This window comes from Heterodontus francisci, chromosome 2 (genome assembly GCF_036365525.1).
Source record: "Heterodontus francisci isolate sHetFra1 chromosome 2, sHetFra1.hap1, whole genome shotgun sequence".
NCBI lineage: Eukaryota > Metazoa > Chordata > Chondrichthyes > Heterodontiformes > Heterodontidae > Heterodontus > Heterodontus francisci.
In genome coordinates this window covers 144,490,453-144,503,657 of record NC_090372.1, presented here as the reverse complement: position 1 = coordinate 144,503,657, position 13,205 = coordinate 144,490,453, and the positions used below count along the sequence as shown (strand labels likewise).

Genomic DNA, 13,205 nt, shown 5'->3' with positions numbered 1-13,205 from the left:
TTGGCTGACATACGTTGTCCAGGCCTCGCTGCCATAGAGCAAGGTACTGAGGACACAGGCCTGATACACTCGGACTTTTGTGTTCCGTGTCAGTGCCATTTTCCCACACTCTCTTGGCCAGTCTGGACATAGCAGTGGAAGCCTTTCCCATGCGCTTGTTGATTTCTGCATCTAGAGACAGGTTACTGGTGATAGTTGAGCCGAGGTAGGTGAACTCTTGAACCACTTCCAGAGCGTGGTCGCCAATATTGATGGATGGAGCATTTCTGACGTCCTGCCCCCTGATGTTTGTTTGCTTGAGGCTGATGGTTAGGCTAAATTCATTGCAGGCAGCCGCAAACCTGTCGATGAGACTCTGCAGGCACTCTTCAGTGTGAGATGTTAAAGCAGCATTGTCAGCAAAGAGGAGTTCCCTGATGAGGACTTTCCGTACTTTGGACTTCGCTCTTAGATGGGCAAGGTTGAACGACCTGCCCCCTGATCTTGTGTGGAGGAAATTTCCTTCTTCAGAGGATTTGAACGCATGTGAAAGCAGCAGAAAGAAGAAAATCCCAAAAAGTGTGGGTGCGAGAACACAGCCCTGTTTCACGCCACTCAGGATAGGAAAGGGCTCTGATGAGCCACCATGTTGAATTGTGCCTTTCATATTGTCATGCAATGAGGTGATGAAACTTAGTAGCTTTGGTGGGCATCCATTCTTTTCTAGTAGTCTGAAGAGACCACGTCTGCTGACGAGGTCAAAGGCTTTGGTGAGATCAATGAAAGCAATGTAGAGGGCCATCTGTTGTTCACGGCATTTCTCCTGTATCTGATGAAGGGAGAACAGCATGTCGACGGTCGAACTCTCTGCACGAAAGCCACACTGTGCCTCGGTAGACGCGCTCGGCCAGCTTCTGGAGCCTGTTTAGAGCGACTCGAGCAAAGACTTTCCCCACTATGCTGAGCAGGGAGATTCCACGGTAGTTGTTGCAGTCACCGCGGTCACCTTTTGTTTTTATAGAGGGTGATGATATTGGCATCGCGCATGTCCTGGGGTACTGCTCCCTCATCCCAGCACAGGCATAGCAGTTCATGTAGTGCTGAGAGTATAGCAGGCTTGGCACTCTTGATTATTTCAGGGGTAATGCTGTCCTTCCCAGGGGCTTTTCCGCTGGCTAGAGAATCAATGGGCCAACCATCAAGAAGATCGTGCCCCTCAAACCTAAATCAGGGGACATAATCACTGACCAATGCAAACAAATGGACCGCTGGGTGGAGCACTACCTAGAACTGTACTCCAGGGAGAATGTCACTGAGACTGCCCTTAAGGCAGCCCAGCCTCTACCAGTCATGGATGAGCTGGACATACAGCCAACCAAATACTGCATAGTAACAACATGAAAAGCTAGCTTCGAGTGTTGCTCAAAGTAATGTGATATATGAATTTCAATGCTAATGTGATGCTATGTATTTTGGCTGTACATCCCAAAGACTGGTGGATCATGTCAAACAGCATGTCGATTCTGCTGTTCACAACAGGCAAGATACAGGCAATACCCAACCAGCCCGTGCTTGCAAAACTCAAAACGCTGTGTCCAGCATTAGATGTGATTCTGCAATTGGACTACATTTGTTAAATAATCCTCAGTGTGCTAAGAATTACGCTGACAACCAGTTTAAGATTGTCAGTAGGGCTCACAGTGTGGCGCATTTGCGCGTACTGGAAGCTACATATATTAATTCACAGGGCCCTGTTCTTTGTAGACAAAATATGTACAAACATTATGCCTGTTTCAGCTAAACAAAATAAGTGACAGCCATTCGCTGGTTCATTCCTCAGGCCAGTACCTTGACCAATCAGAGTCAAGCTGCCTGGTTTAAATTTCAAATAAAGCTTGGCGGTTAGCTGTCAGTTACCTTTAACTGGTGCATTCTCCATGGCAATGCCTCTCTTATACAGTATAAATTTGTTTTCCCTTACATTGGTATTCTTGCAGATTGTCCTGATGAGTGCAAGACGAAAAGCTTAACATGTCTCTATTTTCAGCAATACTTTAATGTTACTTTTTAAAACAACTTTATCTAATTTGCTGCATATTTTAAATAATCTGACTTGTAGCATCTTTTCTAAATTTTATTGCTTATGGCTTTGGAGTCAGTTTTCCAGCCAGTCAAAAGCCTAAAATGTAAAGATTGATATGGTTGCATTACAGTTGTGACCAGGTCTATCTTTAACATGTTTAATGTCTAACTGGGACGATCTGTTTGCGGCAAGTATATATGTTGGCTGTATGTGGATAGTGTTTTTTTTTGAGATTCTTGGATGGTAACATTTTCTTAAGATGTTTTATCTTTTTGTACAGTGGTTATTCTAACTTGTATATGCTATTGGTTAGGTGATTTTTTTCAAGTTGTGACATTTATCTCTGGGCAAATCACAGATTACTGAGGGTGCCATTACAAGTTTGCAAGTGTTCTGGGTGGTTCTATTGGTAGTGCCATGAAACAGAAGTGCCTCAATGATTACAACGAGCCTGAGGAATAAGTTAGTATTCTCGTAGCTTTTGTACTTTTGTAAAATGTAGTCATTGTTGTATTAATATTTTCATTCAAAAAACTTTCCTTGAAATGGCATTAGTAGCATTCACAGTCTTAAAGTAATATTCATTACTCGCCTTGCCCCTTTTGAAGCCAATATTGACACGTGACATGAGAATTTACTGTAAAAGAACAAGCAAGAACAAACAGGATTTATACTGCACTGTATAAGCAGGAAGGTGGATGGTGTCAGAGATTCTGCTGCTGCTCAGCTGATGGATGATGTGAGGGAGAACATTTTGTTGCAGTAAATTTCTTTCAGTTTTAGAGCTCAGATTATTAAATTAATGAAATTTCATATGGAGACTCCAGCCTATTTTACTATAAAATTAGCAGATTACATATCAGAAGTCTCAATCTTGTGTTGAAGCAAAAAACTCAGGTTGGCAAATTCAAATATTTTTAGGCATTTACTGATAAATATAAGTATTGTACAGTTAAACTGACGCATGTTCACTTGTTATTTTGTCGTTCATGTCTTGCGGATAATGTTTGCTGATGGGCAGAAGTAGCTTGACATAAGGAGGATTCTTCAGTGGAAAAGGCATATAACAGCAACTATAATATGTATGTGAAACTTAAGAACTTGCTGTCCAGCAGCAGTTAGGTATCCTGCTGGAAGATTTCTGTAGACTTGAAAGCTGGAGGTCAGGAGCTGAGGATCTGACCATTAACTATAACAAGATTGCTTTGCTCGAGAATAACCAGACTTGCAGAAGGAAGATAGTTTTCAATCCTATGCTATTTCTAGATTTCTGTTGCTGCCAAGACTTTACTGTGGGGTTGGCTAGGAGGTAGATTTATCATCAGTGCAACAGCTGCCAAAATTTCAAAACTAAGATTTATTAAGAAAATAGTTGGAAAGCATTGCTCTCATATGGCCATTTCCTCAGATGCTTAATTTGGAATTTCTTTTCTAGAAAATTAAGAGCGTTTCATTTTGTCTTTTGACTATTTTAGTGGACCTAAGAGACACCTAAGATCATTCAGCCCTTCATGTTTGTTTTCATTTATTTTTATCATGTTAACACAATGTCTATCTCTCAGGCAACAACGTTAAGGCCGAGGCGTTACAATCTTCATGCACTAGTGACCAATTTATTTTAATTGACATGATGTCCAAATGTCTTCTTATCTCTAAAGAAATACCTTCACACACTTGACCCAACAGATCTATATCACTACACAAAACTTTAGAATTTCTGTAGATTTAAAAGCTGAATCAGACACTGTTTTTCATATGATGTGGGAATAAAACATTTCATTCATTTTGTGTACAAGTAAACGCCACCTAATAGCATATAAATTGATCAACTATGAAATGTCTCTATTGTAGTAATTTCCCCAAAGTGTCTTGATCACATTGTCCTATTGTCAATAAAGTGCAGTGAAATATGTCATTCTGAGAACGTGGACATCTAGTTATTCAGTCTGTTAGATTGAATTGCATTAAGGCTGCTGGATTTTGAGTTTATAAATCCAGCGCATTTCTGTTTAGAAAATCTGGAGAGAACTGATGAAAAGTCACTGACCTGAAACGTTAACTCTGCTTCTCTCTCCACACATGCTGCCAGACCTGCTGAGTATTTCTAGAATTTTTGTTTTTATTTCAGATTTCCAGCATCTGCAGTATTTTGCTTTTAGTGACCGAAACTGCATGCTGTACTCAAGTTATGACCTAACAACTGTTTTTATATAGTTCCAGCATAACCTCTCCGCTCTTATATTCTAAGCTCGGCTAATAAAGGAAAGTATTCCATATGCCTTCTTAACCACCTTATCAACCTGTCCTGATACCTTCAGGGATCTGTGGACATGCACACTTCTCAGTATCCTGCCATTTATTGTGCAATCCTTTTGTCTTGTTAGACCTCCCCAAATGCATCACCTCACACTTCTCTCGGTTGAATTCCATTTCCCACTTTTCTGCCCACTGACAAGTCCATTGATACCTTCCTGCAGTCTACACCTTCCCTACTCACTGTCAATCATGTGGCCATTTTTTGTGTTGTCTGCAAACAACTTGATCATGCCTCCTACATTTTAGTCCAAATCGTTAATATATACCACAAAAAGCAGGGTCCTAGTACTGAGCCCTGCAGAACCCCACTGAAAACAGCCTTCCAGTCGCAAAAAACACCTGTTAACCATTACCCTTGTTTCCTGCCACTGAGCCAATTTTGTATCCAGCTTGCTACATTCCCATGGATCTCATGGGCTTTTATTATTTTAACCATTCTGCCATGTGGGCGGCACAGTGGCGCAGTGGTTAGCACCGCAGCCTCACCGCTCCAGCGACCCGGGTTCGATTCTGGGTACTGCCTGTGCAGAGTTTGCAAGTTCTCCCTGCGTGGGTTTCCGCCGGGTGCTCCGGTTTCCTCCCACCTCCAAAAAGACTTGCAGGTTGCTAGGTAAATTGGCCATTGTAAATTGCCCCTAGTGTAGGAGAATGGTGGAGATGTGGTAGAAAATATGGGGTAGTGTAGGGTTAGTATAAATGGGTGGTTGTTGGTCGGCACAGACTCGGTGGGCCGAAGGGCCTGTTTCAGTGCTGTATCTCTAAATAAATAAATAAATGTGGGACCTTGTTGAAGCCTTGTTAAAATCCATGTAGATCACATCATTCTTCCTTGTTACCACCTCAAAAAAATTCAATCAAGTTGGTCAGACAAGATCTTCCCTTAACAAATCCATTCTGCCTGTCCTTTTGCCTTTCTAAGTGACAGTTTATCTTGTGTATCAGAATTGATTTCAGTAATTTGCCCACTACTGAGGTTAGACTGACTGGCCTTTAGTTATTCAGTCGATCCCTCGCTCCCTTTTTAAACAAAGGTACAACCTTAGCAGTCCTCCAATCCTCCTGCAACACATCTGCATCCAGTGAGGATTGGAAAGTGATGGTCAGACCTTCTGCTATTTCCTCCCTGGCTTTTTTGAACAGCTTGGCATATATTTCATCTGACTCTGGTGGTTTATCCACTTTCAAGGATGCTAATCTCCTTAATATCACATCCAATATTACACACTCCTTCTTAACTACATTGTCTGCATCGTTCCTACTGTGTCATTATTATTCAATTTGCTTTCACCATCCTTTCAGGCAGTGCATTCCAGATCACAACAACTTGTTGCGTTTAAAAAAAAAAAAGTTTTCTCATGTCACCTCTGGTTCTTTTGCCAGTCACTTTCAATCTCTATTGTTTGGTTACTGACTCTTCTACCACTGGAACCAGTTTCTTTCTACTTTAATAAAACTCTTCATGATTTTGAACACCTCTCTCAAACCTTGTCGTCGTCTTCTCTCCTCAAAGGAGAACAACCCCAGCTTTTCCAGCCTCTCCACATAACTGATGTCCCTCGTTTCTGATACCAATATGGTAAATCTTTTCACTTTCTTGATATCCCTCCTAAACTGTGGTGCTCAGAATTGAACACAATTCACTAGTTGAGGCCTAACTGGTGTTCTATAAAGGTTTAGCATAACTTCCTTGCTTTGGTACTCTATTCCTTTATTAATAAAGCCAAGGGTCCCATATAGTTTCTTTAACCAACTTGACCTGTCGCCTTTAAAGATTTGTGTGCATACACCTGCAGATCTCTCTCAGTTTCTGCACCCCCTTTATAATTATACCATTTAGTTCATATTGTCTGTCATTTGGTGGAACGGTTAGCGATTTTTATATAATAGAAAATAGAGTACTGTAATGGACAGCAGCTGACTTTTAAGCTATTAAATGTTAAATAAAAGATGGAATTTACAACGAACAGTAAACTGTATGCAACCATTGCAAGTGTGAAACAAAAACAGGGCCAATTTTCATGTACTTTGTGTCCCAGTTTGGACAGGCATAGTGCACCTTAAAGCTCTTTCCTCTGCCCCTTCCACCTTCAACAATGTGTAAGCAGTTTACAAACTTGTCACTCAGATTGAGACCATTGATTTGGCTGCCTCTGCTGCATCTCTTCCCCCACCCTCCAACTGTATTCTTCCTCATTCTTCTCATCCTATCTACAGGTTGTGAACTACACCATCCTCCTCCAACACCTCTTCTCTGTTGTCCAGCTGAAAACTAATGCCCACTTTTGTCTATCCGGTTGTAGCCAGAGAATCTCCTGCAGTGGCTTCTCTTCCTATCGCTGCACTGTTGCCTTGAGTCCACCAAGGATCTATCCTTAGCCCCCTCCTGTTTCTCATGTACTTGCTGTCCTTCGACATCATCCAAAAGCACAGCGGGTTCCACGTGTACAGTGATGGCACGCAACTCTACCTCGCTACCACCTCTCTTCACTGCCTCTGTTGTCAGTCAGCTTGTCTGACTTCCAGTCCTGGAGCCACTTTTTCCTCTAGTTAAACATTGAGAAGACCAAAACTATTGTCTTCAGTCCCCGTCACAAACTCTGTTCCCTTGCCACCAATTCTCTTCCCTTGCCCTGCCACTATTTCAGCCTGAGCCAAACTGTTTGGTTGCAAACTGGCATCCTGTTTGGTCCGGAGTTGAGTTTCTGACCGCGTAGCACCTCTCATCTCAAAGTCCACCTCTAACACAGCCCATCTCCTGCTGATGCCCTTATCCGTGCTTTTTTTAACACTGGAGTCAACTATTTGAATGCTCTCCTGGCTGACGACCCTCTGTAAACTTAAGCTCATGCAAAACTCTTCCCACATCCTAACCCACACCAATTTCCACTCTCCCATCCTTCTGCTTGCTGACCTGCATTAGCTCCTGGTCTACCAGTGTCTCAAATTTAAAATTTTCAAGCTCATTTTCCAATCTCTCCATGGCCTTAGTAACTCTAACTTCTTCCAACCTTGCGTTTCTCCAACTATAATCTCTTGACAATCCTCCACTACTTTGCCCCACCATTGGTGATTGTGCCTTCAGCCATCTCGGCCCTAATCTCGGGAATACACATGCATACACATTGTTGAATTACTACTGAAAACAATAATTAGAACTTTCTCTGATCTGATAAAATCAGGGAAACAATCTAATATTGCCACTGTAGCAGAGACACATTTTGACCGTTAAGACGGTGCTTCTGTATTTTTTTTTTTAAGACTCCTGTATTTTAGAATTATGGACATAGTTTTATTTGGGAAAACTAAAAAGCATTCCATGAATTTTTTTTTCACTGGGGTCATTGAAAGGACACTGAGAGAACTTGCTTGTAAACAACCCTTACTGGAAGTCACCTATCTTCAGATAAATACCCAGCATAGGCTTTTTGACTTGAAGATGTTCACAGAGAAGTGACAGGTCAGGATTTATAGGGGTCAGGAGGCTTGGCTCTTGAGATTGTTTTTGGTTTCGCTTTGGACAGTGAGTTGGGGTTTGGAAAGTGTTCTGAAAACAGTTTAAGAATCAACCTGCTGAAGAAAAACCCCCAGCTCAGCCTTTTTTCTAACTCTTTGAAAAACCTGCCAGCTTTTCCATCTCTTTGAAAAGGTCTTAGAAGCGAGCGTAAGAAATAGAGAAATTGATGCTGCATTCCTCCTGAAAGGTCTGCTAGAAACCCCTGTTGACGCATTTCTTCTGGAAAGTCTGTCAAACTGATCCTCAATGTCGCCAGAAAAGAACTGTTCTAGGAAGATCCTGGAGACAGTCGTCCACGTGTATTTGGGACGCCAAACCAAAAAGGGACAGCTGACATCTTTCCATATCTTCGAGTTAACAAGTGTTTAAGAACACAAGAACTGGGAGCAAGAGTAGGCAATTCAGCCCCTCAAGCATGCTCTGCTATTCAATACGATCATGACTGATCTCATCTCTGCCTCAACTCCACTTTCCTGCCCGTTCTCCATAACCCTTCAACCCATGACTAATTTTAAAAATCTGTATCTCCTTAAATTTACTCAATGTCCCAGCATCCATTGTACTCTGGGGTAGTGAATTCCACAGACTCACGACCCTGTGAGAGAAGTAATTTCTCCTCATCTCTGTTTTAAATCTGCTACCCCTTATCCTAAAACTATGACCTCTTGCTCTAGATTGCCCCACCAGAGGAAACATCCTCTCTGTCTACTTTGTCAATCCCCTTAATCATATTGTATACCTCAATTAGATCTCCTTTCATCTAAACTCGAGAGTAAAGCCCTATACTGCTCAATCTCTCTTCATAAGACAAACCCCTCATCTCTGGAATCAATCTAGTGAACCTCCCCTGAACTGCCTCCAATGCAACTACATCCCCCCCCCCCCCTCAAATAAGGGGACCAAAACTGTACGCAATACCCCAGGTGCAGTCTTCCTAATGCCTTGTACAGTCGCAGCAACACTTCCCTACTTTTATACTCTCTTCCTTTAGCAATAAATGCCAAAATTCCATTTGCCTTTCTTATTACCTGCTGCACCTGCATACTAGTTTTCTGCAATTCATGCACGAGAACACCCAGATCCCTCTGCACTGAACCACTCTGAAGTTTCTCTCCATTTTGATCATTTGCCTTTCTATTCTTCTAAATGGATAACCTCACACTTATCCACGTTAAACTCCATCTGCCAAATTTTGGCCCATTCTCCTAAACTATCCATATCCATTTGTAAATTTCTTATTTCTTTATTGCAACTTATATCACATAAATAAATAAATCATTTGGCCAAAGTATACTATTTTGATTTTTTTTTTGTAACACAGCTCTAAAAAGAAAATCTTTTTTCATTTAACCTGTGTGTGTGAGGGGCTATAAGGTAAAAGGGAACTTTCATATTCCAATATGTTGATGCTTTGCTTCGTTACTGGTTATAATAAACTGATAATTTTGTTTGTTAAAGAAACCTGATTGGTGTATTTTATTCTGGGATAAAGAGTAGAGTCAATGGTTGACTATCAGTAACGGTAAACACTGGAATATATATTGTGACCTGTGGAAAAGTGGAACTAGAAAAGGCAGTGCACTCCTCCCACCTCAGTCGTAACACTGATTAACTTTCCACATGAGTAGTGTTGTTGTTCAGTGCTAAGTACTTGTGTAACCATTTTCTGTTTCTTCTGCTTACAGCCAATCAGACTGGAATGCAATATTACACAGAACCCGGAGCACCTGTTGTTAATCCTATTGCCTCAACTTTTCACATTCAACCAAATTTTCCTCTACTGAACCCAGCCTACCCACCCCCGCCAGCCTACTGCAATCAGCCACCCCCTCCCTACGAGCAAGTTGTAAAAACGTCAAATAAGGAAGGAGAGAGATAAATGTCAGATTTCAGTGGATGTCACTCTCATAGACTGGCAACTTACCTTCTACAGGAAAAGTATGGAAGAGGTGCATATCTCTGGGGATATACACTTGACCACAGTGCACCCCAGGAGTTGCATTTAGTTCTGATGCTTTTGATTTTTTAATGTACTGTAGACCCTCCAGCAAATGTGATCAAAGCTTTGTAAGAAATAACATGCTCTATTTAAAAATTGAGGATCTAAGGGAATTGTATAATCTTTAGTAAAAAATAAAATACACCTAAAATTCAGTAGAAACTTGGTAAAAAGCTATTTCTTGATGGTTTATAGGTAAATTCTATCTTCATTTTAAATCTCTTTATTTGTGGCTATGTTTAAGTCAGATTAAAATAGAAACAAATTGCGTTTTCTAAGTTTAACTGGACTTGTTTATTGGTGGTTGATCCATTAATGCACAATTGCCAGAAGTTTTGGCGATGTGGATACCTGTTAATAAGCATACTCCATTCATCAGCCAATTTGAAGATATTTAAAAGTTTGATAAATGGAGGAAATTGATAAGTGAACCATGTACTGAGGAGAAGTAAGTCAAAAATTTTTTTTTAACTTTATGGGTTAAAATATTTGTTTAAATCTCTTCACATACAAACATCAGAATCTTGGAGGTTATCTTGAAATGAATACGTGCGTTTTGTACAAAAAGGTTTAGATATATTATAAAATATAGGCTAACTGGAGATGCTTTATCCTAGATTTATGAGATTAAACATTATCCATTTTATTGCAGTGAATGGACAATGCATTGGTGCTTTGAAATTCTGTGTTTAGAAATAAGTAGGTTCGTGAATGAATAGATTTCACAAATTTGTTTTCAGTGTTCTATGTGCTTTCAGTTTCTAGTCATCTTACAGAAGGATTCGCAGTGAGGTGAAATCTGTAGTCTTGCTAATAGGAAAAAATCTTAAATGATTTTTCAACAGTAGCACAGTGCTACTCTGAAAGCTGCATGACTCCATTTTGGTTATACTTTTTTTTAATTTTAAAAAGAAAACTCCAGAAAAATAATTATAAGAATATTCTATTTTAAAATAAAATGCTGTTTTATGAAAGGATTCATGGTGTCTGTTCTGACTAATATTGCAAATTAATTCTGGATAACAAGGGTTTATCTATACAGAAACATAGGTAACCTAGTTTGTACATTAGACTTTAAATAAAATCTTTTGAATTTGAATTTTTCTGCAATTTTTCATACAATTCCTGAAATTAAAAAAGTACCAATTGTTGGAGCCAAACGGCATGAGATATTCTGTATCAATGCTGTTTAGTCAGAACAGTCACCTTTGTTAAAGGAACAATTTCTAAAATAATTTTCTCATTCTGAACTGCACTGTCTGTCAACTAGTGGACTAGAAATATCATTGCTTCAATGCAAAAGATCAATGTTAAATAAATTTATATTTGCACTGTGCAAACAGATCTGCAATAATGTGCACCTTTAAGCAGAATTTTTTTAAGAGCAGCAATACTTATTACCAGGTTTTCATATTTTTCCTGTTCCTAAATGGATCACATTCATATGGCATAAAATAAGTTGCTCTTGATCATATTCCTATATCATTTATTACAGGCTGCAGAAATGATAATCCAATTCTACAGCCAAGACAATACTGATTAGAAACCCATGATTAAATGATATGACTTACTGGTGTATACATATTCACGTATACAGTAATGAAGTGATGCATTTTCACAAAAATAGAATAATGGTAAAGATCTTGTAAGCAGGAAAAACTTCAAGCAAGTGGAGGAGAGAGATTTCTAGGGGCAAAAGATCTTTACAATCAGGATCACAGGTGAAAATAGCCATTTAAAAAGCATTGAATACAAAATCAAGGAGGTGATTGCAAATCTGTATAAGGCATGGATTCGACCAGAGGGTGTATGCATATTTGAAGGCCCTATAATAGGAAATATCTTGGTCCATAGCAAATTTGCAGTGCAGATTTACTGGGATGACATCAGATGAAAGAATAGTTATTACAGGAAAAATGTGTCAGTCTATGGGGAAAGAGTAGGACGAATTGCATAACTTTCAAAGAGCTGGCAGAGGCACCATGGGCTGAATTGCCTCCTTCAGTGCTGCAAGATTCCAAGTCTTGAAAACCTAGGTTGTATTCAGCAGAGGGCTAATGGGGGATGCAGCAGAAATGTTCAAAGTTTTCCAAAGGCTTGAGAGGTTAAATGAGGAGTGATTGTCTGATTTTTACACTTCTGGTTGGGAGTTGAGTGCACATCTTGAAACTTTGGCACACACAATATGTGCTCATCTGACTATTGATACTTGTACATGGCGTGCCCTAAAATTTATACTACTTGCTGTACATGGAAGAGGCTCCATGCTGGTAGCACAAAACTAGAACATTACCCTTGTGAATGCTTATTTCCACTGTTAAGTGAATCAGTAACTACGGACATAACTTTTGATTAGTACTAAGAGCATAAAGGGGACATTTTTTCCCAACATTGTAACAGTGACCATACTTCAAAAGTACATAATTGGCCGTGAAGAGCTTTGGAATATCCTGAACTGAAAGGCGCTATACAAATGCAAGTTTTTTTAGGCAAAAGTATGTTGGGTTATGGAATGCATTGAAGCTGAGCCAGTCACCATTTTGAGGCAATTAGATAAAAAGAGGATATGGACAAAGGAGGGGAAATTGGTTTAGATATGTCAAATTGAGTTGGTACAGGTATGTAGAGATGAATGATCACCTGTGCTATAATTTTTATGGTTTGCATAAACAGTGGGAAAATGTCATGGGAGTAAATAGCTCTGAGGTGGCACAAGCATCAACAACTTATTTATATAGTGCCTTTAATGTAATGAAACATCCCAACGTGCTTCACAGGATCATTATAAAACACAGTATGACACTGAGCCACAAATGGAGATATTAGATGCCCAAAAGCTTGCTCAAAGAGGTCGATTTTAAGAAGCGTCTTAAAGCAGGAAAGCAAGGTGGAGAGGCAGAGAATGTAGAGGGGGTATTCCAAAGCTTGGGGCTTAGGCAACTGAAGGCGTAGCCACCAGTGGTGGAGCGATTAAAGTCAGGCATGCACAAGAGGCCAGAATTAGAGGAATGCCCATATCTTGGAGGGTTGTGGGGCTGGAGGAGACAACAGATGTAGGGAGGGGCAAAGCCATGGAGGGATTGAAAACAAGGATGAGAATTTTAAAGTCAAGATGTTGCTTGATTGGGAGCCAATGTAAGTCGGCGAGCATAGGTGAAAGGGGAACAGGACTTGGTGTGAGTTAAGACAGTCAGCAGAGTTTGGATGACCAAGTTTACAGGAGACCAGCCAGATATGCATTGCAATAGTCATGTCTAGAGGTAACGAAAGTATGACTGAGCGTTTCAGCAGATGAGCTGAGACAGGCAAAGTTG

At 40.2% G+C, this 13,205-nt stretch overlaps 1 protein-coding gene across 2 annotated transcripts in view; it reads left to right on the top strand.

Moving 5' to 3' along the window:
* Window positions 1–13,205, top strand: part of vopp1b (VOPP1 WW domain binding protein b) — a 73,956-nt gene that overhangs the window by 57,888 nt on the left and 2,863 nt on the right. The window contains exon 5 of one of the 2 annotated variants that reach the window (XR_010968919.1): window positions 9,578–9,830. Coding sequence is in view for 1 of the 2 variants with exons in the window: in XM_068011606.1 (XP_067867707.1) it covers window positions 9,578–9,771 (194 nt within the window). In the remaining variant the exon portion in view is untranslated. Of the gene's footprint in view, window positions 1–9,577; window positions 10,054–13,205 lie in introns of those variants that run through there. The other variant, XM_068011606.1, reaches the window with a different exon arrangement.